At 30.8% G+C, this 27,031-nt stretch overlaps 1 protein-coding gene across 1 annotated transcript in view; it reads left to right on the plus strand.

Moving 5' to 3' along the window:
* LOC145314992 (uncharacterized) overlaps positions 1-27,031 on the plus strand; it is an 80,011-nt gene that overhangs the window by 19,518 nt on the left and 33,462 nt on the right. Inside the window, exon 9 of the mRNA XM_080155061.1 lies at positions 24,318-24,404. Coding sequence (XP_080011187.1) covers positions 24,318-24,404 — 87 coding nt within the window. The remainder of the gene's footprint in view (positions 1-24,317; positions 24,405-27,031) is intronic.

Here is a 27,031-nt window from a genome sequence, read left to right on the forward strand (position 1 = left end):
ATAAATTTTAGGGATCTACATCACTGAAATATTCCATAAGAAAAACTTTCATCCACAGTGAAGATCTGTTTTGCTTTGCACTTGCTTATCTGCTCTTTTTATTATTGTCATCTTGTTTGGAAACAGATAATACAGAAAAAGATTGCAATTTTCCATTATGTCAAGAATGCTTAAAAGACCATAAGAAATAAATTATTTTTATGTCAAATTATATATGAATATACAACTTTAAAATTTATTACAAAATAAATTGATTTATTATTTACTACTGTTTTTAACTTCTAGATTATCAAGAAAAGTGTCAAAAGAAAAGAAACAGTCTTTGTTTTTGTTTGTCTTTCCAAGAGGAAGTAAAGTTTTGTTTACTTTTCCAATATTTTAGTCACAAATATACCCTTGACATCTAAATTCTATTTGTCATTTTTGCTCTTTAGATATCTTTACAATATATGAAAATCTTTATGAAATTCTTGAAATTTCTAATTATTTTTTAATGGATTAGGAGTATTATTATTTTTCGTATTTAAAATTGACATTTTTTTCATAAAAGCTAATTTTTTGTTTGATATCATAATCCTGTTAGGCCCGGATACCAGCAAGCTTGGCTGGACCGTTGAGGGTATAATTGCAAAAATATTTTTTAACATAGTTTATATGGTCAACGTACTAAAGAAATCTTACTTACTTATAGTTTATATCAATATAAAATAAAGGTAATGGGTTAAGTTAAAACATATTTTCCTATCCTAAACAAATAAGTGTGTGTGTGAGTTTGGCTTGTATACATTGGTGGAAAACACATTGAAAACACATCAATAGGCTGTATCTTGCCACTTTCCAATAGAGTTAACTCTGAACAATGAATTCTTTACTCCTCCTGTTTTTGGTTTTGAAAATATTACATATATTTCAGAAAGAAGAAACAATGACATCAAATATATTTAAATATTATTCATTTAAAAGTTTTAACTAAAAGATTTGAAAAATCGTGATACATCCATACTTATGTTATTAATATTTTTGTAGAAAAATAAACATAAAAGTTAAAAAATCTAAAAATATTTAATGATAATATTGGTAATTTTGTTAATATTATGAAAGGCGATGCTAAAAATACTAAACTACTAACTTTATTTTTGATGCAGCTTATGCTAGGGAACAACAAACATATATAGAAGAGTATATATATATATATAAATATATATATACAGTATACTTTGGAACAACATATAGATTGGAAATGATTGCACATATGTGTATTATATATGTACATATATGTAGATACAGGGTGTTCAGGTCAATAAACTGATTTAAGATTTGATTAAAATATATTCCAAAAATAGACATTGCATGCTTTTAACCTTTATTTCTGTGGATGACAAGCTCCAATTTTTTTTTAAAAATCATCTCATTGGTTGAAATGCTTGCTCTAGTTTTAACATGAATTCATAAAAAAATATTTTTTTTATTTTTATAGGAATTTTTAAGTGACACCCTTCTCATAAAACCAATGCACAACCTTCTCTAAATATGCATTGCATAAAATGCAGGAAAACTAAATAAATTTTAAACATTTAAATAGTTAAAAACATACTTTTAGTTTTTCCATATCAAACAATAAGATATGAGTTGAGAAGTTTTTTATTCAATTATTTTTAAATTTTATCAATTATATAAAAAAATAATTTTAGTATTTTAACAATTTGATTTTTAAAAGGCTATTCTAATCGATTTGTTATGGCAAAAATACAAAGGTAAGGATTTTAAATTTTTATCATACTTACTTTTGTTTGTATATGTTACATAAGAAAGAAATTTTTACATTATTTGTCATGTAGTTATTATTTTTAAAATCTGATTTAACCTATATTCATTAAATATATATTCAAAATTTATTATACTGCCAAGTAAGAAATAAAATCATGCAATCCCTTCAAATTCTGAAATATTATAAAATGAAAGAAGATTTATCTTTTTGACCTTCCAGTGTGAAAAGTATGAAGCATAGGAATTACATATTAACAAAGTAAGAATTGGTATTCCCAAACTTACACACACACACACACACACACATACACATAATCCACTCAAGCACACAGACACACACTTTCACACAAGTGCACATGTTTGAAATCAAATGAATATGTAAATATGAAAAATTCAAAGGTTTGCAGAGATCTGATGGATAGATAAATTGATAGCTTCATAAACTTTAATAAATTCAGGGATATTTAATGATTTTATAATTTTTAAGTTTAGTAGATTTAATCCAGAAATGAAAATGTTAAGGGAGAAATCAATTATTCATTTGATATTTTGTTTCGATTTTTTAAATTTCTTGTTTTTATAAGATGTAAATAGCAGTGGATTATCATTTTTAATATATAAATAGATATGTATCTCTGTATCCCTGAGAAGCAAAAGGCTTTAGAAATAAAGATTGATTCTTCCCATCTTTAATCCCAGGGCTTAGCACTCTAAAAGGACCATATATATAGATATAAATAAAAAAAAATATATTTAACATTTTAGAAAGAAAAAAAATTCTAGGTTTGGTGAATATGATTTTTTTATTCCAAAATTTTTGTCAATTTTTTTTGTCTTTTTAAAGTGTTGGACAGTAAAGGCTAATAGTGGATTCTTTTTTCACACTGCCATTATAGTATAACAGTACAAAAAACATCTAGTAAAAGATATAATTATAACTGTGAATGTACTGTGTCAAATAACTATAGGAACCTTTCTTATGCTGAGGCCATAAGGCTGTGGAAAATGTGAAAAAGATAAAAATTTTGTGCATCACAGATTTCTTTTAACATTTACCTTTCAAAGATACCATTGTAATAGATAGATAAACAGATAGATAGAGTTATGTAGTAATGGAAAAATAGATCGACAGATAAATTTTACAAAGACCAATATTAATTTGAGTAAAACATTTAAAAATTAGATATAATAAGATGCTTCAGTGTCAAGTTTCAATTCAAGATTAAGCTGGGCTTCAAGTTGAAATATATATTATGAATTTTATCAAGTTTGTTAATTTATGACAAAAGTTGAAACAAACATAGCTTCAGATAATTCATAGAAAAAAGTAAATAATAACATTTTTATATAAGGCATATAGGCATAAAGTTCCTAAGTAATATTTAACTTTTATTCCCCTTCTGTTTGAAAAAAAAGTTAAATCAAGTGTTGCAATGTGAACTGCTTGATCATTTTCCTACCTTTTAAAAAGTACAGCCTAATATTATCAGATAATGTGTGAATGTAGACTTGTAAAAAATTTCTTTGTATAACCAGAATGCTTATTATCTATCCCTTATTGCTGTCTATATGTCCCTAGTAATCTCTATCTCAGCAATTTACCTTTTTTTGTGCTTATATAAGCATTTTTGTCAGATTTAAGTAGGACGTGCTCACATCGGGAAAGTCCGCACTTTACAACAAAAGTGGCTTACTTAAATCGGACATGTCGGACTAACGAGCCATTTTCGTAGGTTAATTGCTTACTTGAAGAACTATTATTGCCCTATAAACCCCTAAAAATCCCCAAAAATAAGGGTGGCTGATAAGAATCAGCCAAATCGGACGCTTTTGACGTAAATGTCTTACAGATTAAGATTTTAATCCGGATTATTTTTCCTCAAAATTTAATCCCTTCTCAGCCATTTAGGCTATATTTGTAGTTGATTGCTTACTTAAACAAGCCATTTTTGTGATTAATGTCCTACTTATATCTTCCATTTTTGCTACAAAATCCTTACTTAAACAAGCCATTTTTGTGATTAATGTCCTACTTATATCTTCCATTTTTGCTACAAAATCCTTACTTAAACAAGCCATTTTTGTGATTAATGTCCTACTTATATCTTCCATTTTTGCTACAAAATCCTTACTTAAACAAGCAATTTTTGTGATTAATGTCCTACTTATATCTTCCATTTTTGCTACAAAATCCTTACTTAAACAAGCCATTTTTGGGGTTGATTGCTTACTTAAATCCTCCATTTTTGCTGCAAAACCCTTACTTAAATCATCCATTTTTGTTGCAAAATTCTTACTTAAATAAGCCATTTTTGGAGTTGATTACTTATTTAAGTAAGGATTTTGCAACCAAAATGGATGACTTAAGTAAGTAATCAACCCCAAAAATGGCTTATTTAAGTAAGGATTTTGTAGCAAAAATGGATGACTTAAGTAAGCAATCAACCCCAAAAATGGCTTATTTAAGTAAGGATTTTGCAACCAAAATGGATGATTTAAGTAAGTAATCAACCCCAAAAATGTCTTATTTAAGTAAGGGTTTTGCAACAAAAATGGATGATTTAAGTAAGCAATCAACCCCAAAAATGGCTTATTTAAGTAAGGATTTTGCAACCAAAATGGATGATTTAAGTAAGTAATCAACCCCAAAAATGGCTTCTTTAAGTAAGGATTTTGTAGCAAAAATGGATGATTTAAGTAAGCAATCAACCCCAAAAATGGCTTATTTAAGTAAGGATTTTGCAACCAAAATGGATGATTTAAGTAAGTAATCAACCCCAAAAATGTCTTATTTAAGTAAGGGTTTTGCAACAAAAATGGATGATTTAAGTAAGCAATCAACCCCAAAAATGGCTTATTTAAGTAAGGATTTTGCAACCAAAATGGATGATTTAAGTAAGTAATCAACCCCAAAAATGGCTTATTTAAGTAAGGATTTTGTAGCAAAAATGGATGATTTAAGTAAGCAATCAACCCCAAAAATGGCTTATTTAAGTAAGGATTTTGCAACCAAAATGGATGATTTAAGTAAGTAATCAACCCCAAAAATGGCTTATTTAAGTAAGGTTTTTGCAGCAAAAATGGATGATTTAAGTAAGCAATCAACCCCAAAAATGGCTTATTTAAGTAAGGATTTTGTAACCAAAATGGATGATTTAAGTAAGTAATCAACCCCAAAAATGGCTTATTTAATTAAGGATTTTGTAGCAAAAATGGATGATTTAAGTAAGCAATCAACCCCAAAAATGGCTTATTTAAGTAAGGATTTTGCAACCAAAATGGATGATTTAAGTAAGCTATTTGGGGTTGATTGCTTACTTAAGTCATCCATTTATTTATTTTATGCTTTCTTTAATTCAACCTTTTTAATGTGAAATATGTGCTTGAACACCAGCTATCTTATGTTTACTTACCTTTCTTTTGAGCTACTAAAACCTCACATAAACTTGCTCAAACATTTTAAAAAAATATTTTATATATTTATTTATAATACAAAAGACTCTGATGAAAATTTATTCAAGTTGATACAAATTAATTTGATGTTTCTGATTAAATGAAGTCTATAGGAGTTCCAGCAAAACCACTCTAACAACAGACTGAATAAAAAAACAACAATCTATTTTTAAAGTGATTCTAAATGCACCCTATTATTTTTTCAGGTGATAAGTTTATGTTCTTCACTGAAGTAATCTAATGAAAAATAATTACAGACAAACAAAATATATTCAAATGTACTAAATAGGATTACATAAAAATATTTCTTAACAATTTCCAATTAAACATTCAAGAATTTTATCAACCCTTAATAACAATAAATACTAATAAAATATATAAAATATAGAGACAAATAATATTCCAATGCCTGTTTGTTAATAAACCTGAATAAATTTCAAAAAAGTATTTTAATTTAGGGTAGAACTTTTATAAGGAAACTTTTAAACATTTTGATTATTATTGTGCCTTGAATACCAGTTTTTTCAGCTATTTGTAGTTTAGGAGCTATATTGATATGTGAGAAAAAAGTTGAAAAGTTTTAAGTAAGGTGGAACATTTTACCATATAGCTCCTATACTAAACTTAGCTCAGGAATAATTCTTACGTATCCAAAAACTAGAGCTTATGACAATTCACAAATAGCTATTCAATTGAATGTGTGGTAACCAACAGTTTTTAGACTTAAGATGAATAAAAAAAATCCAGAGGTGTATTGTAGTTATAAAAATCAAGTTCTAGTTCCTGCTTTGGTGTCAGATAAATTGCCAATATGAACCCACCCTAATAAACATAATGAACAAACTAACAAACAAACAGACAGACAAATGTCCCAAAAACCAGACAAAACCTTATTTTTTTTTGTATGATGACTGACATCATAGGCGTCCAAGGGGGGGGGGGTAATGGGGCGATTACCCCCCCCCAAAATTTTTTTTCATTTTACCCCCCCCCCCCCATTCAAAATTTACCCCTACCCTGGGGGTGCCGTAGGCAGCCCCAACCATTTAGGAGGGGTTATTTAAATAAAAAATCTCTAATAAAAAAAATTTTTGCGCACTTTGTGCGCATTTTTAATTCTATATATTTAATAAAATTTTAATTACCCCCCCAAAAATTTTACCCCGGGGGTAAACTAAATTTACCCCTGCCAACAGATTTAAGGGGGGGTAATTACCCCCCCCCAAGCAAATTTTACCCCCGGGGTAAAAATTTTGGGGGGGTAAAAAAAAATTGCATCACGCTTCAAACACGAATTACCCACCCCCCTAAAAAATTTTTACCCCCCCCCAAAAAAAAAGCTTGGACGCCCCTGACTGACATACAAATGTTCAAAGTAAATTACATACTGGATGCTCAGAACAATAGGAAAAATTATTATGATACGGTCATCTTAAAAAAGTTTGAAAATTGGACCAAAAACACCAAAGATATTGGGAAATATGTAAAAATATAAAAATAGCCAAAAACCTGCTAAAATGTAGTCCAATCACCATGGATGTTTTATGAAACAACTGAAAAATTAATTTTGATATTCTTTAACTACAAAAATTTTGTAAATTAGACCATAATCACCAAAGATATGGGGAAATATGTAAAAATATAAAAATAGTCAAAAACCTGCTAAAAGGCAGTCCTACCTCCATAAATGTTTCATTAAAGGGCAGGAAATTTAATTTAAATATCTATAACAAAAAAATTTTGAAAATCGGATTATGAACACCAAAGTTTTGGTGAAATCAACAAAAATAGCCTAAAACCTGCTAAAAAGCAGTCCAACTGCCATAGACGTCCAAGCTTTTTATTTTCTAAGGGGGGGGTAATTCGCTTTTGGGGGGGGGGGGGTAAAATGGCGCGCAAAGCGAGCAGCAAATCTTTTTTACCCGAGGGTAAAATTTGCTTGGGGGGGGGTAATTACCCCCCCTGAAATCTGTTGGCAGGGGTAAATTTAGTGTACCCTCCCAAAAATTTACCCCTGGGGTAAAATTTTTCGGGGGGGGGGGTAATTTAAATTTTATTAAATATTCAGTATTAAAAATGTGCGAGAAGCGCGCAAAATTTTTTTTTACCAGAGATTTTTTTTTGGGTGGGGGGGGTATTTACCCCCCCAAAATTGTTTGGGGGGGGGTAAATACCCCATCCTAAATGGTTGGGGGTAAATTTTAAATTAGGGGGGGGGGTAAAATGAAAAAATTTTTTGGGGGGGTAATCACCCCATTACCCCACCCTTGGACGTCTATGCCAACCGCCATGGATGTGTGAAAGTTAATTATAATCCTTAGTGATGGGAATGTTGTCATAAAGTTTCAGCCTTCTTTCTGTCATTGGAGCCGAGAAATTCATGTTTTCCCACTTTTTCTCTGACAGACAGACAGACTGACAGATGGACAAACAGACAGACGAACGGATGGACGATCGGACGGACGGACGGACAGATGGACGGACAGACGGACGGACGGACATTTCGAATTATAGAGTAGCTTCGCTACTAAAAAGTAATCAGCTATCAATATCCAATTTGTAGGGTTAATATTCTTCTTTAAGAAGCTACTTGCCTACTTATAATCTAATCATTCTTGTTTAAGAAGATGTAGATTGTTATTGCTGCGCTTCTTATGAAAAAAATATAAAGATTTATAAAGGTTGAATTGTTATTGTTGCCCTACCTATGATCTTGTTTGCTTATTTTTTAAATGTTAGTATTTGAAATATATAACAAAGGAAAGGGTTATTTTGTCTTTCTTTATGATAATTAACTAGCGGCTACACCCCTAGAAGCATCTAGGGGTAGGAGGGGGAAAAGTCAACCTCAGTCTATTTTAAATTTGAGTTTCAAAAGAGTAAAAAATTATTTTTTGTTTTGGGGGGCGTGAAGATACCCTTCTCAAAAATAGTTTAAAACCTTCCCAGGACCTCTAAGAAGTTTCACTGTAAAGGAGACTAATATAGGTTCAGTGGTTAGCGAGATCCTTCGGGATAGACAAAAAACGCTACTACTTTATATGATAGGATATTCACCTTCGTCAAAATGATAGAATATTCAGAACCATAGTTTATTACTTAATCTTCCCATTTATATTTACCTTCATCAAACAAAATTCTATTCAAATATGTATGGTCTTATACTAATTTGCAAAAATATTTGTTTTAAATATGACAATATGCAGACGTGAAGGCCCACCACAGTAAAGCATTGTATGGATAGTGAAGGGATGTGACACTAGACGAAATTAAAATAACTAAATTGTTTCTTATCTATTATTGCTTTAATGCAGGGATCTAAAGGGATAAGATAAAGGCCGAGAAATTAATGTACATCCACGATGATAAAACAAAAATCTTCCATTACAATTAGTGGTTGAAACTTTTGTACACTCAACTTAATGAATCAACCAATCCCCAAAGTTGTTAGGCCAACGAATAGGAAAAATTATTATAAAACTATGGGAACTAGTTTTTAAATAGCCCATGGTCCCCTCCCTCCCTTTAATGTAGTGAACTATCCTTGTTTTCATTATAGACTAAATTTTCGATCTTACCAGGAAAGGTGATAAGACAATGGACGATAAATTTATGTAAGCACCTCAATTACAATAAATCTTTTTTTGTAGGTAACACTTTAGTAATAGAAAGGTTAAGGCACTGTTGGTTTGTACAACCCAAAAAAAACATACAAGTTTTTAAGCCAACAAACAACAGATTAGTTTTTCTCACAAGTATAATTTCCAGTCCAGTGTCCCCTCCCTCCTTTCTATAATACAAAGTAGCTTGATGTCTGTCCGTCTGTCCGTCTGTCTGTCCCTTAAGATCTCGGTAACCGCTGAACCGATTGGATTCTACTCTTCAGGGTATATACCTATTGGTCCTGTGGTGGTTTTAAGCTATTTTCTTCGGGGGTGGGACACCCCCAACCCCCCCAAAAAGAAAAAAAATACCTCCCATTTTTTTTTTTTTTTTTTTTTTTGTAGAGGAATTCTTTTGTAGAAATATTCTTTTGTAGAAGAATTCTTTTGTAGAAGATTTCTTTTGTAGAAAATTTCTTTTGTAGAAGATTTCTTTAGTTCTTCTAATTTTTTTTTTTTTGAATTTTTTTGTTGTCATCTCTTGGGGCAAAGCCCCTAGAGGCTAGGGGCGAAGCCGCTAGTGTTTATACAAAGCTTTAATAAATTGTAACACAGAAAGAAATATTGAATAATATAAGGGGAGGTGACCATTGACTGTAAATTACACTGGTCCACAATGTTGAGCTTGATGGCTCAAAAACTTTGGGTACTTTCGATTCAATAATTTTGTTCATTACTTTTTGGGATATATAAAAAAATATTATCCATTGTTAATTAATTTACTTGCAATGTGCAAACGTTTTACTCAATAAAATTACAATTAATGAGGGGTAGTTTATAATCATTGAAGATATATATTAATGTATCATCCATTGTCCTATCCCTTTAGATCCCTTAATTCAACAGTTGAACGCGAGGAAAAAAACGATTATTTTTAATGTTATATAGTTCCAATAGCATTCCTCTATACGCGGAAATCTGTCTATAATGTTTCTTGTTTTTACTATATCAAAATATAGGGATCTTTAGAGATAAAATAAGGCTGATAAAAAGATGTACATTCCCAATGATGACACACAAAATTACCCCTTCTGTAGTCCCCAAAGTTGTTAAGCCATAACATAAGAAAACGCTATTTTAACCTTTGGGGACTAGTGTATTAAACAGCACAATCTTCATTCCCTCTCGCTCTCTCTCTCTGCTAGTTCCAAAAGTCTTATATTAACGTTTTCTTATTCGTTAACTTAACAACTTTGGGGATTTTTACTGAATTTTTGAATTAGGTTATTAATTTTTGGTTTGGTTATTAAGTAAGTAAGGGACAATGGGCTGTTTATTACACTAGTCCCAAAAGTTTTACAATAATGTTTTCTTATTCGATGGCTTAATAACTTTTGGGGCTTTTCTGGGATTTTGAATGGTTAGGTTATCAAGTATGGTAGTGGTTAAACCAACCAACCAAAATTAACCAAAAGTCCCCAAAGTTGTTAAGACAGCGAATAAGAAAACGTTATCATAAAACTTTGGGGACTAGTGTATAAAACAGCCCATTGTCTCCCCTCATTCCCGAAGTTTTATAATAATGTTTTCATTTTGTTTGCTTAACAACTTTGGGGACTTTTACTGAATTTTGATTGGTTAGGTTATTAAGTAAGTATGGTGTCTAAACTTTTCAACCACTAATGGTAAATTACAGAAAGGGGTATGTTTGGATGTACTTCAATTTATCGAATATTGTCTTATCCCTTTAGATCCCTGGAGGCGATAAACATAAATTTTAGTCCCACTTAAAACCGTTTTTTATCCCGCGGAAATCAATTGAATTCGAAGCCATACTGGAAAAATATGTTCAGTTTCACTTCGAAACCGATAAATATCCGGTTCTCAGCCATACTGAAAAACTATTATAGTCAGTTTTCTATGAATATATAATGCACAATCAAAAGATTAAACATAAAAAAAACTGGTGTTAATAATTGTACATATTTATATCCACAGAAAGCTGACTATAATAAGATGTTATGAAATAATTATTATTTATTTGATCATAGAATGTATAACCCTGCTCTATATCCTTTTTTAATAAAGTAACAGGATCTGTGTGTGTCTCTCTGTCTGTCTCTACCTAAGGATCTCACTATCCGCCCCCAATAATTGTTATAAAACTTTGGGTACCAGTGTAATTTATGGTCTAATGACACCTCCCATGCTCAAATATATGCATCACATAAAAAAACGTTTTGACTATTATTTAAGTTTCTAATCCAAAAACTTCAATATTAAATCCCCGCCCATTTCCTTTATTTCTTAAGTTATAACAAGAAAATGTTAATAACAAAATTTTTAGCTTATAAAAAATGTAAAAAGGTTCGTGTCAAATCGTTTTCAAAAATAGACAAATAACGGACGGACTATATGTAGAAAGATACAATTTATAAACTTTAAAATAAATACATTCAACCCCGAGATGACTAAATAAAACTGGTTTTAATATTATTTATGATTGTACATTTTTAAATTCATAAAAACTGGATATATTACAATATGATACATGATTTTTCAGTATAGCTTAGAACCGGTTCTAATCCAGCGGATATTAATCTGTTTCGAAGCCATACCGGAAAATCAATTAAGTTACAAACTCATGACAGACAAAGACATGGATTGTAAAGTAGCTTCGCTCTTAACTATTGTTTTAGTTATTATTTGTTAATAGAGAGAGAGAGAGAGAGAGAGAGAGAGGACTATGTACCCAAAGTTTTTAATCTGACCAAAGGGCGACGTGGTTATTACGGAGGGAAGGGTCAATAGGCTGTATATTACACTAGTCCCCAAAGTTATATAATAACGTTTTCTAATTCGTCGACTTAACAACTTTTATGACTTTTACTAAATTTTGATTAGTTTATAAAGTTCAAACTTTTCAACCACCAATTTTAATCTACAGAAGGAGTAATTTTGTAAATCATCATTAGAGATGTACATCAATTTATCGGCTATTGTGTTATCCCTTTTCAATCCTAATGTTTCATAATTTTTATTTGTTAGCTTTGTTTTTGTAAATGCATTTATCCTTGTTTTCTTTTCCCGACAACAAATGTTTTTTTTTTACAAAAACTCATGTATGAGAAAAAATATAATATGTGTTGAACTTTCTGGGTGGGAGGGGACAAAGTTACGTTAATAACAATACCTATTTTACATAAAACATAGTGCAACATTTGCTTGGTTAATGATAATTAATATTTCATTGTCCTTCACCATCTTTCCAAATAATAAATAATGGGGAATAATCCCTTTCGTGGCAACGCCCCTTAAGGGGCGATGCGTCGTATTTTAAAAATGGCTCTTTAAAGGATATTTTAGGTAAGGTTAGGTTATAATTTGTTAGGTGATTGCCCCACAGGTTTAGGCAATTGGCCCCGCAGGGTTAGAGTCCCCGCAGGAGCTAGAAATAGGAGTAAAGCTACTGTGAAAAATTATTAAGAATTGCCCCTTAAGGTGCATTGCCTCGAAAGGGACTATACCCGCTCTTTGCAATAATGCAATAGTATGATTAATCTTTCATTGTGCTAGCACTACCAACTTTGGTTTTACAAAGAATTTTATGTTTTCAGAGAGAGATAGGACAATAAAAGTCAATTGAATCTAATAATAAACTATATCAAAATATAACATTTAGATCTAATTCTACAGTTTTAAAGTTTTTAGCTGACCAATGAACGAGGTTTTTTTTCAGGGAGGGATGGGACATTTAGCTGTTTATTACACCAGTTCCCAAAGTTTCATAATTTCTTTTTTTTCGCCTAACAACCCTAGATGATTACTTAAAAATTGAAGGAGAATCCCATTTTTAAGAGTAGTGTATAATTCAGGGATCTTAAGAAATTAGACAATGATGATAAATAAAATTACCCCTTATGTGGATTTAAATCGTTAATTGAATTGATTGAAGTTTGGGCAAAATAAGTTTGAAACCAACTAATCAAAATCCTTAAAGTTATCAAAATTTATGTACATCAATTTATCGGCCATTGTCTTATCCCATTGGATCCCTGATAAATATCAAAGAAACATGGATGACAAACCTATAAAATCAAAGCTATGAAAGGAGCATGATACTATTTAAGGACACTAGCGACTTCGCACCTAGCCTCTAGGGGTTTTGCCCCAAGAGGTGATAAAAAAAAATTGGACGAAATACGTAAAAGGACCAAGGAAATCCCCTACAAAAAAAAATGGGTGGGGGATTTTTTGTTTTTTGGGGGGTTGGGGGTGTCCCACTCCCCAAGAAAATAGCCTAAAACCACTACAGGACCAGTAGGTATATTCCCTGAAGAGTAGAATCCGATCGGTTCAGTGGTTACCGAGATCTTAAGGAACGGACGAGGAAATTAACAAAAAGAGCTAACCAATATGGAAGTACGAACCGAACCCAATTGTAGAGAAGCTTTGCTTTTAAATATTAATAAATCCATTTTCAGTATGGCTTCGAAACCGATTAATGTCCGCTGGATTAGAACAGACAGACATCGTTCTACTTTGTATTGTAGATTCTTACATTTTTGGGACTTGATTGTAGTGTTATAGTGCATAGTTTTAGATCGACAGGACAATTCTAACCAGTTTAAATTAACAAAAAGAGCTAACCAATATGGACGTACGAACCGAACCCAATTGTAGAGAAGCTTTGCTTTTAAATATTAATAAATCCATTTTCAGTATGGCTTCGAAACCGATTAATGTCCGCTGGATTAGAACCGGTTCTTAGATATACTAAAAAAATATGTAAAGCAGCGTATTACAGACAATTTTTCATGAATATTAAAAAATCACATTACTACCAGTATACTGTAAAGTTTCCATGTAAGTGTAAAAGAAAGAATATAATTATTTATTGCATCGTATTATAGACAGCTTTTCGCGGATATCAGAATGAAAAGTTAAGATTAAAACCAGTTTTCTTCAACCCGCGGTGCCCAAGCTTAGAAAATTGGTTTTAGGTTTATGAGTTTTATTTTAAGATACGTGGAAAACTGTCTGTAATACGATCCTATACATAATTTTTCAGTGTGGCTGAGAACCTGTTCTAATCCAGCAAATATTAATCGATTTCAAAGCCATACTGGAAATTTCGTTTTAACTAGGAAATTGGGTATAGCCCCTTTCGTGGCAACGCCCCTTAAGGGGCGTTTCTTCGTATTTTTACAGTAGCTATTCTCCTACTTCTATCCCCTGTGGGGGGCTCTAACGCTGCAGGGCTAATTGTCTAACCCTGCGGGACAATCACCTAACCTAAACTAAAATAACCTATTAAGTGCTATTTAAAAAATACGACAAATCGCCCCTTAAGGGGCGTTGCCACGAAATTATCTACATAATAATACATATTTTTCCGTATGCATAAGAGTCGGTTAATTCAGAAGGAAATTTTGATTTAAAATACATACTGAAATATGTTTGTTTATTTACTTCACCCTACCTTATACGTAATTCATATGGCTTGGTATTTGATGTATTGGTTTGTTTGTTTACATCGATTCTTAAAAATGTAAATAATAAAATATTGCATTGTATACATATTGGAATTCAAACAATCAAATTTAATATTTGAATTTAAAAATGTTAACAGCATTATCTTAAATAATTATTAATTTGTTTGCACATACTCCAAACTTTGAATTGATGGTTATTAATACTCTAATAATTTTAACTGTTGTAACACACACACAATGTTCACTCAGTGTTAATCCTCAAACGGATACATGATTACTACCTGTTTTGACCGCAATGCTACCACATAATGCCACAGTCAAACCTAAAGGACGCACGCTCACATGCACACACTCACACACACACACATTTAACACTTAACCAATAAAAAAATTACTGATTTGTTTGTAAAACCACTAGTTGTATCCTATTATACAAAATAGTAAGGTTTTTTTAAGAAGCCAAAGATTTCATAAATTACGGAACTAATTGAATTTCCTTTAAAGAGAATCTTCATATAGGTCCTGGGTTGGTTTTATGCTATTTCATGTTTAGATTTGAGCCCCTAGATGGTTTAGGTTATTTTTCTGCCTCCTTCTTACACTAAAAGAGGCGCAACCGCAAGTAAATAATAAAAATATAAAACATAGAGCAATATAAAAAAAAGAATAGATATTATCGATATACAAAATAGAAAGTTTTTTTCTGTAGCAAAGGATCTCTTTTACCGCTGAACCGATATGGTTCTCTGTATGTATGTTTGTCTGTCTATACCAAAGAATCTTGCTAACCACTGAACCAATATGGTTCTCCTTTACAGTGAAGCTTCCTAAAGGTCCTGAGATGGTTTTAGGCTATTTTATTTTTATTACTTATAATAAAATAACAGGGTCTTTATCTGTATGTATGTCTGTCTGTCTGTCTATACTGAAGGATCTCGGTAACCGTTACCGATATAGTTCACCTTTACAGGGTAGTTTCCTATCGGTCCTGAGATGGTTTTAGGCTACTGTATTTGTATTCCTTATAATAAAGTTACAGGAATTCTGTCTGTATGTATGTATGTCTCTAAGGATCTTGATAACCGCTGAATCAATATGGTTCTCCTTTACTGTGGAGATTCCTAAAGATCCTGAGGTGGTTTTAGGCCATTATTTTTTTTAATCATTATGATAAAGTAACAGGATCATTGTCTGTATGTATGTATGTCAGTCGATCTGTCTGTACCGAAGGATCTCGCTAACCGCTAAAACAATATGGTTCTCCTTTACAGGGTAGCTTCTCATAGAAATCCATCCAAGAGAAATCGCCCCTAGAAATTTTTTTTTAATTTTCAAAAAACTAATTGGGGACAATGAGGGGTCATAAATAAAGTAACAGGATCTTTGTCTGTCTTTCTGTAGCAAAGGATCTCGCTAACATCTGAACTGATATGGTTCTCCTTTACCGTGAAGCTTCTTATTGAACTGTAAATTGCCCTAGTACCCAAAGTTTTTAACCACGTTCGTTGGCCTAAACACTTTAGGCATTTTTATTGAAATTTGATTGGTATGTTCAAAACGTTTCAACCTATAATTTGAATTTTCTAAAGGTGTTATTTTTTTCATTATTCATTATTCATTATTGTATATCTATTTATCGTCCAATGCCTTATCCCTTGATATCCGTGATTTAATGGAATACAGGGCAATGCCAATTTCAAATAAATACAATGGTACACAAAGACAACAGGTCAATAAAAGATAAATAATAAACTAGGATATAAAAATATAAGATAATGATAATCTAAGAAATTGTTAGATGAAGGCAAAGGTCCTAGCTGAGGCACAGCCGCTAGTTATAAATATAGTAAACTGGAAGTAAAATGCAGGGATATACCGATTACATAACCAAGAGGCCGAAACCCCGGGCTAACGAAACTGGTGATAATTTTGTAATATTATTATTTAATATTCATGGGAACTTCGTCTGTAATGTAACAAGATGCTATACATTGCTGAGAACCGGTTCTAATCCAGCGGATATTAATCGGTTACGAAGCCATACTGGAAACAACTGGTGTCCAATATAAACAAGGATGACAACATCCATAAAAGCGAAGCACTGAAACGGTAGGACAAACGGACATTAACACTTGTATGGTATCTGAACTAAATAATCAGAATTTAAAAGTATTAGAGTCGAAGCAAAATTGTAAGTAAATTTGTTGAAAAAACTGCTTGAAGCAGGATAATGTTTATGGACATACTTACATTTTTGGACTTGATTATAGAGTTGCTTCGCTTATAATATTGTTCGTTGTTGTCCCAGGAATCAATATACCAAAAATCAGATCAAACGGATAATTAGAACACTTGAAAATTTGTTGTTAAAAAGTAGAAAAATCAACATTTTTAAAATGGACGTACGGACATTCTGGTAATGATTATAGAGTTGCTACGCTTTCTAAATCGTGCTCAACTACTACAGGAATCATCATGCAAAGTTTGAAATCGATAGGACAATTCTAACATGCCTAAATTAACGAATAAAAGCTATCTATCTCGGACGGACGGACGTACGGACCGACACTAATTATAGAAAAGCTTCGCTTTTAAAAAACTGATTTTGAATATATATTGGTATATACATATATCTACAGGGATGGAACAATGGACGAAAAATGTTATGAACTAAATTCTGACTTTAATAAAATGGGACAGATAATGGACTTTTATTAAACTTTGATTGGTTGGTTTATTAAGTTGTGAGTCCAGAAATTTCAACTTCTTATTGTAATCTACAGAAGTCATAATTTTGTGAATTATCAATGGAGATGTACATCAATTTATCGGCCATTGTTTTATCCCATCAGATCCCTGATAAATATCAAAGAAACAACATCCATAAAATCGAAGCTCTAAAATGAACATTATCAATTGTATAAGAGTGGCATAACTGAATAAACATGATACTGCTCCAGGACATCTTACATTGTTAGGACATGTTTATAAAGATGCTTATAACATTGTACCTAGTTGTAACAGGAATTAGTATTCCAAAAAATGAACAGGATGAATAATTTTTTTTTGTCGAAAAGGTTAAAAAATCAACATTGATGTATGAACAATCATTCTGGTACCTTATTATAATCCAAAGTTTTAAATCGATATTGGTGTAAGAACGGACGTACCGACACAAATCATAGAAAAGCTTTGTTTAAAAAAAATCACAATCCATTTTCCAGTATGGCTTTGAAACCGATTAGTATCGGCTGGATTAGAACCGGTTCTCAGCAATACTAAAAAAAATAAGGACAGCATCGTAAAGAAAATTTTCCACCACGAATATTAAAAAATCATAAAATCATTAAACCAGTTTTAATCTTATTATTATTAGTAGAGCGAAGCTACTCTATAATTCTTAGTAGAGCAAAGCTACTCTATAATTCGAAATGTCCGTCCGTCTGTCAGTCACGAAGTGGGGGAAACGTGATTTTCTCAGCTCCTATAAAAGGTAAAAGGCTGAAACTTTTTGACAACATTCCCATTATTAACCCTTTACGGTTAGGGGGGGGGGGGGGGGGTTTCTATCTCATTTTCTGTGTGTTAAAGATAAAGAGCCCAAACTGGGTGACTTTTTAAGTATGGGTATGACACATAACTGAGAGTTGGAATTTTTTGAATGTCTCCATCCTGGCGGGCACAGATGCCAGCAAACCTGGCAGGGTCATCCAGGTAAAGAGCAAAAATATTTTTTTGACTTAAACAAAGCATTTTGTCTTACCAAAATACTAAAGTATTCTCTAGTAATACATCCTCATATTAGATACAGGTGTCAATTTCAGGTCTTAGGTATGATCCCGCAGATCCTGATTCTCCAGGTCTCTAGAAATCTTTAAAAGGCTCCTGTGGCCGCAATTTTTGACTTTAAATTTTAAACTTAAGCTTTTCTTCCATGTCTACATAATGTATGTAATAAATTTCATAAAGATCCGCCGCCGTTTTCCCGCCGACGGTGGCGGCTGGCAGCTGCCAAGTACAGCTGCGGCCTCTGAAATTTATATTTTGATATTTCAAATATAAAATTTACATACAGAAAAACATTTTCTGCAAAATAATTTTCTTCTAGCTTCAAAAATAAAAAAATTACAGCTGTTTGTAATTTTTAATTAAAAAAGTACCTAAAAACAAAGGTTGTTAAATAAAAGGGTGAAGGAAGCAAAAATTTACTTTGACTTACTTAAGGTCGGAAATTCATCATAACACAGGGGACTTGCACAAAAAAATTTATCCCTCTAGCTCTAATAGGAACTGAGATAATAGGAGAGGGGCGTTGAACGATGCATAGCAGTGTAAAAAATGAATTGTAAACTTTTTTATCTAAAATCTAATTCCTTCTGGTGATGTTATGAATAATATACCATAAGTCAAATTTTAGTGGATGTTATATGAATATATAAAGCTTCTTTACAGCCAAAAATTTTGGGGAAAAATATACTTTTGGAGTTACAACAAAAGTGCTTTTATCACAAAACCTCGATTTTTTAGTCAACTGTTCTAAAACAACCAAATTATTATCTGTATATTATAAAGCAATTAAAGGCGACTAAAATGAAGTATTCAGCACTTTCTAGCTACAAAAAATGATTCTTAAACAGTAAGACCCACGAAAAAGTATCTTAAATAGCTTAAAATTAATTTATCAAAAAATAGTATGATTGATATGTAAGCCAAATAAGCAATAACTTTCATTAATTGCTTACAAGTAATTTATCAAAAGAATAGCATGATTTGGTATATAAGCTAGATAAGCAATGGTGGTCATTGATTGCTTACAAGTAATTTATCAAAAAAATAGCATAATTTGGTGGTAAATTACTGATAAGCCATAAAAATACTAATTGCTTACTTATATCAGCATTCAACAACAATTTGGTCTTACTTGTGAGATAAAAGAGGGTTGAGTAAATAAATACTATGAAAAAAAGAGAAGATTTGGCTGACATAAGCAAAATAAGCAACAAATGTGATTGATTGCTTATAAGTAATTTATCAAAAAATTGCATGATTTGGTATATAAGCCAAATAAGCATTAAATGTTATTGATTGCTTGTAAGTAATTTATGAAAAAATAGCATGATTTGGTATATAAGCCAAATAAGCAATAATTTTCATTGATTACTTATAAGTAATTTATCAAAAAATTGCATGATTTGGTATATAAGTCAAATAAGCAATGGTTTTCATTGATTGCTTATAAGTAATTTACCAAAAAATAGTATTATTTGGTATGTAAGCCAAATAAGCAATAATTTTCATTGATTGCTTACAGGTAATTTATCAAAAAATTGCATGATTTGGTATATAAGCCAAATAAGCATTAAATGTTATTGATTGCTTGTAAGTAATTTATGAAAAAATAGCATGATTTGGTATATAAGCCAATTAAGCAATAATTTTCATTGATTACTTATAAGTAATTTATCAAAAAATTGCATGATTTGGTATATAAGTCAAATAAGCAATGGTTTTCATTGATTGCTTATAAGTAATTTACCAAAAAATAGTATTATTTGGTATGTAAGCCAAATAAGCAATAATTTTCATTGATTGCTTACAGGTAATTTATCAAAAAATAGCATGATTTGGTATGTAAGCCAAATAAGCAATAATTTTCATTGATTGCTTACAAGTAATTTATAAAAAAATAGTATGATTTGGTATGTAAGCCAAATAAGCAATAATTTTCATTAATTGCTTACAAGTAATTTATCAAAAATAGCATGATTTGGTATATAAGTCAAATAAGCAATGATTTTCATTTATTGCTTACAAGTAATTTATCAAAAATAGTATGCTTTGGTATTTATGCAAAATAAACAAAATTTTTGAGTGTTTGCTTGCAAGTAATTTATTAAAAAATAATTTTATTTGGTATATAAACCATATAAAGTAAAAGGATATTTGTGTATGTGTGTGTCTGTTTGTATTGAAGGATCTTGCTAATCCCTGAACCAATATACTTTTCCTTTTCATGGTAGCTTCTTATAGGTCCTGGGAAGGTTTATATCTATTTGGAGGGAGGGTACCACCACCATTCTGCCCGTAGAAAAAGGGGGAGATAGTGAATCACACCCAAATTTCAGTTTTAAAAAGTAGAAACTTTTTTGAGGAGGATTTATTTTTTCTAAGGCAATTTTTCTTTGGAGGGTTGAAGTACTCTCCCAAAATTATTACACTAGTCTCCAAATTTTTATAATAACGTTTTCTTATACGTTGGCTTAACAACTTTGGGGACTTTGTGATTTTGATTGTTTAGATCATTAAGTTGGGAGTTCAAATGTTTCAACTACTAATCCACTGAAAGGGTAATTTTGTGTATCATCATTGGGGATATACATAAATTAACAACCATTATCTTATCCCTATAGTTCCCTGTTTTAATATATCAATCTATCCAGCTAGCTATCAGTTTACCATATCTCATTGTTTTGAAGAAATGAAACAAAAGCAGTATTAAGAATGTTAATAGGCGTGATGTAAATATTTGATGGATGTTTCTTCATTCACGATGATTTAGCCTTGCTATTACCTTATTTTAAAAGTAACAGGGTGTCTGTATGTCTGTATCTAGTGAAGGATCTTGCTAACCGCTGAACCAATATGGTTCTTCTTTATTGTGATGGTAGGTATAGGTACAGAGAATGTTTCAGGAAGGGTATCTACATTATCATAAATGGAGGGTTAATGACCACCCCCCCCCCCTCCCATATACTCCAGTACCCTTTTAGGCTTCTAGGGCATAAGAACAAGTTCAGAAGGATCTCACTAATCACTGAACCAATCGGTTTCTCCTTAACAAGGTAGTTTCTCATAGGTCACAGAAAGGTTAATAACTATTTGGGGGAGGGTACCACCCACCTCTGAAGAGAAATAAACAAAATAAACTAATATAAAACATTTTATGGTTTTGAGATTCAACTCCTCTTCTCAAGTGCCCCTAGATGCCTCTAGGAGCATAGCCACTAGTAAACAATAATTTCATTGATTGCTTACAAGTAAATTGGTAAATTAGTTATAAGCAATCAATGAAAATGATTGCTTTTTTGGCTTATATACCAAATCATTCTTTTTTTTGATAAATTACTTGTAAGCAATCAATAAAAGTTATTGCTTATTTGGCTTACATACCTAATCATGCTATTTTTTGATAAATTACCAGTAAGCAATCAATGAAAATTATTGCTTATTTGGCTTACATACCAAATCATGCTATTTTAGATAAATTACCTGTAAGCAATCAATGAAAATTATTGCTTATTTGGCTTACACACCAAATAATACTATTTTTTGGCAAATTACTTATAAGCAATCAATGAAAATAATTGCTTATTTGGCTTATATACCAAATCATGCAATTTTTTTATAAATTACTTATAAGTAATCAATGAAAATTATTGCTTATTTGGCTTATATACCAAATAATGTTATTTTTTCATAAATTACTTACAAGCAATCAATAACATTTAATGCTTATTTGGCTTATATACTAAATCATACTATTTTTTGTTAAATTACTCATAAGCAATCAATTGCAATAAATGCTTGTTTGGCATATATACCAAATCATGCAATTTTTTGATAGATTACTTATAAGCAATCAATCACAATAAATGCTTATTTGGCTTAAATACCAAATCATGCAATTTTTTGATAAATTACTTATAAGTAATCAATGAAAATTATTGCTTATTTGGCTTAAATACCAAATCATGCTATTTTTTGATAAATTACTTTTAAGCAATTAACTACAATAAATGCTTATTTGTTTTGTGTACCAAATCATGCTATTTTTTCATAAATCACTTACAAGCAATCAATCACAATAAATGCTTATTTGGCTTATATACCAAATCATACAATTTTTCTTATAAATTACTTACAAGCAATCAATGAAAATTATTGCTTATTTGGCTTATATACTAAATCATTCAATTTTTTGATAAATTACTTATAAGCAATCAATCACAATAAATGCTTATTTGGCTTATATACCAAATCATGCAATTTTTTGATAAATTACTTATAAGCAATCAATCACAATAAATGCTTATTTGGCTTATATACCAAATCATGCAATTTTTTGATAAATTACTTATAAGCAATCAATCACAATAAATGCTTATATGGCTTATATATCAAATCATGCAATTTTTTGATAAATTACTTATAAGCAATCAATCACATTTATTGCTTATTTGGCTTATATACCAACTCATCCAATTTTTTGATAAATTACTTATAAGCAATCAATCACATTTGTTGCTTATTTGGCTTATATCAGCCAAATCTTCTCTTTTTTTCATAAACTGCTTACAGGAAGGAAGGGATTAATTATTACTCCTCCTTCTTTTTCTTCACTTTAACTTATATAAGTCACTTTTACTGTAAATGACTGAGTATTTATTTACTCCACCCTCTTTTATCACACAAGTAAGACCAAATTGTTGTTGAATGCTGATATAAGTAAGCAATTAGTATTTTTATGGCTTATCAGTAATTTACCACAAAAATGGCACAATGGCACATTTAAGTAAGCCAAAAAAAATGTTAATTGCTTACTTACACGTTTTGAGATTACTAGGGTGTATCATTATTCCTTAGTATAATGCATCTCTTTATCTAAATATCTAACTATCTATCTATTTCTATCTTGCTGTGTTGATAATGCTTGTATGTATACTATTATCATTATTCCATACTGCTAATGTTTCCTTTCTCTCACTATAATAGAAGCAAAGCTACTGTACATTTGTGTATTCTTTACAATCTTATAAGTATACTAGCTGTTGTGTCCCTAGTATCTTGGTGAACAACAACATTAAAAACCATCCTGTGAGCTTTGTGAAGCTTCCATAAAATAGAGAACTCAATCATTTCAGTAGTTATAGAAATTTACAGACAAAAAATCTTACTGCTTGATATAAAAGGATACATTATGCTTTCTTACTGCTTGCTTCATATTACTCTGTTTTCCTGAAAGCTTTCTGTTAAAATTGGCTTTATTCCTCCAAAGGACTACAGAATTTTATAAAAAATTAATGCCCAGTTCACAAACAACTTTTAGAGGTCGACCGATTTATTCTGTAGGTTGACCTAAACCAACTAACAAATGCCTTTATAAAATCATTCAACCTAAAGCTTTTTTAGGTCGACCTAAAATTTCCAGAGGTCGACCTATGTCTTTTGTGAACTAGGCTTAATTCTAATTCAACTTCTAATCCAACACTTTTCTAATAATGACTATTTGACTTTAGCTTCTAAACTTTCAGAATTTTTTGAGCACAAAATAGTTTTAATTGTGATTATTAGATTGTCCTCTTTCTTTCTTTTGAATGTTACCTTACTTGTTAATCTGGCTTGCTATCATATGCAATACTATTTCAGTACGAGCCAATTCTTAAATTTACCTTAAAAATAAGATAACAGTACATTTTCTTTAAAGAATAAACTGCAATTGTAATGTTACCCTTGTAATTATTTTAGATTTATGAAACCAGCAGTAATATTAAATTCAATGAGATCTTACAGATGCTGAGTGTCCAATTAAAAGGACACACCTAGGCTTTCAATTATTTATATCAACTTTTTATTTGATAAAATGACAGATTAGATAGATTGGTGTGCAGATTAAGAGATATATGGTTCAATAGATAGATTGATATAAAAATTGATAGATAGATACATAGATTAATGGATACATAAATAGTTAGATAAATAAGTAAATCAACATAGAAGTAGATAAATAGATATTGATATATTTTTAATTAGATTAATAGATATTTTTTAAATAGATCAGTAGATAATATGATAGTAAAATAGATTTGTAAACTGAGCAATATAGCTAGATTAAATAGATAGAACAGTGAATAGTTAGACTGCTTGATCCACAAATTATTAAGAGATAAACAGATAGATAGATTGATAAGTAGATCATAATATTGAATATTTTATTTTTCAGAGACAAGAGGAACTGTATAACATTGACTGGTTTATTTGAATGTGAGGAGGGGATATGCACTGAAATATTATGGCCTTATGATTGCAGGTATCTATCTATCTATATAATTATGTATTTGTCTATATATCTATTCATCTATCATTCTTCTATAACATGATTGAAGAACAAAAAAATATATGTACTAAAATATTATGGCGGGCACTGAAACAAAAATAACAAAATTAATAAAGATATATTAAAATGTTATCATAATTTAAAAATTCTTATTGTCTAAACAACGAACGAGGTTTCGTGATTTGCAATAGATTTTTATAAAAGCGAACGAAAAAAATAAGCTTTTCTCTTCAAAATCAAATCAAAAACATAATACGAATTGATAATTTTTAGATAGAATAACTATAAAAATGTTCTGGTACAAAAATAAATCAATTACTTGGTCTATTTTAATAAAAATAAGAAAATTAATTTGCTTCCTTTGAAAATATCACTCCATTCTAATTTTAAGGCTTAAAAAAGAATTAAATATTTACCAAATCGTTGATCATGACAAGCAGGGAAGCATTCGAGGTATATTCAGCACAAAGAACACCACATTTCATTGCAAAACATAGTTTTTCATACACACAAGCTCCGCGCTTCTCAAGGGATCAAAGCAATATGGCGTTTGTTTATATAGCGCGCGTATTATTGTTTAGAATGCCGCTCGCTCATGCAAAATTCAAAAGTATAAGCGTCCCTCTAATAAACCTATTGGGATAAGGAAAATGAGTTTGAATCCACACGGGAAACATACTATTCAAATACCAATACAGTTTATATACATAAACTTTGTCTATTGATATACCTTTTATAAAATAAATCAAAATCATTTATCTATTAATCTATACATTTGTTCATCTATGATAATGCATTTAATAACAGACAATAAAGATAGATACCAGGGGGGGAGGAGACATTGGGCTCTAGTCCCCAAAGTTTTATAATACCATAAGGAATGTACATCAATTTATTGGCCATTGTCTTATCCCTGGATAGATACAACTTTTCAATTGATAATTATTGTTGTCATCAGATTTACTACAAAACTTTATCAATAAAATAAACTAATAAAAGAGCCTTTATATTTTCCAGTAATGAAATATTTTTATGTTTGTTTGTACAGGGAGGGAGTTGACATTGGGCTGTTTATCACACCAGTCCCCAAAGTTTTATAATAATGTTTTCTAATTCATTGGCTCAACAACCTATTTGACTTTTATTGAGTCTTGTTTGTCAAATTCATTAAGTTGAATGTCCATAAATTTCAACCAGTAGTTGTCATCTACAAAATGGATTGTTTTGTGTACATCAATTTATTGGCCATTTTCACTTTAGATCCCTGTATTATGTTAGTACTTAATGTTTTGTATTGAAGTAAATATCCAAAAGATGAATTTTTATACATATTTTTAAATAAAATCTAGTTTTAAATTATAAAAGTACTTTCCTTCAATAATTATAATGTGTGTTATTTTCTACTGATGGATTTGTGAAGATTCCTTTATAAAAATGTTATCATCTTTGCTATAATGTTACATTATTGTAGAATAATGTACATATATTAATAATAAGTTTAATAATAGCCCTACTTTATCATGTGGATGTCAACCAAAACATTGTTTTTTACTTAACCATTTAATATGAATATTATTACTATATTCAGATCTATCTATATGTATATATTTGTCTTATCAAACTAGCGGTTTGCCCCTAGCAATCATAGGTGCTAGACAAATAGCTTAAAACTATTCCAAATCTTAAATATAAAAATGAAACAGCCTAAAAACATCACTTAACCTTTTTGAAGCTTACCTATAAAGAGGATCCATTCAGTTCAGTAGTTATTAAGAACTTATGATTCAGACAAAAATCCCTTAAAAAGACCCTTACTTCTTAGTATAATACTAGTAGCTGCGCCCCTAGCATCTAGGAACTCTGACTAAGAAGTGGGCAGAAAATAGCCATAGACCATTCGGGGACCTATGTGAAGCTCCTCTTGAGGGGAGAAAACAATCAGATTGGCATTTACCGAAATCTTAAGCTTCCAACAACAGAAAACCTTACTACTTTATATTAGGACTAGCGGCGTCGCCCCTAGTCTCTAGGGGCTTTGCCCCAAGAGATTTGATCAAACTAATTTTTCGTATTTTAGATTTAAAAGAAAAATTTAAAAAGAAATTTTTTATTGGGGGCGGATTTTTTTTTGGGGAGGGGGCTCGGAGTGTCCCAACCCAAAGAAAATAGTTATAAACCTTCCTGGGACCTATGAGAAGCTACCCTGTAAAGGAGAACCCGATGGGTTCAGCGGTTAGCGAGATCCTATTTATTTAATTTTCGTTTTAAAAAGAAACAAAATTTCAGGGTGTGGGAGTATTTTTCATTTTTTGGGGGGCTCGGGGTGTCCCACCCCTAAGAAAATAGTTATAAACCTTCCTGGGACCTATGAGAAGCTACCCTGTAAAGGAGAACCCGATTGGTTCAGCGGTTAGCGAGATCCTTCACTACAAACAAACAGACGGACATCGTACTACTTTGTATTATAGATATGTAAACATGACACTTACAAAATTGTTTAAAAGTTTCTTGAGGTGAAAACTCCCTGCCTGGGATTTACTGGTCATTGAACATTAATTAGATGTTGATGCATAATGTCATCACACAAAGATAGATTGGTT

The sequence above is a fragment of the Acartia tonsa genome, chromosome 3 (genome assembly GCF_053477335.1).
Source record: "Acartia tonsa isolate MP-2025a chromosome 3, ASM5347733v1, whole genome shotgun sequence".
Classification (NCBI taxonomy): Eukaryota; Metazoa; Arthropoda; class Copepoda; order Calanoida; family Acartiidae; genus Acartia; species Acartia tonsa.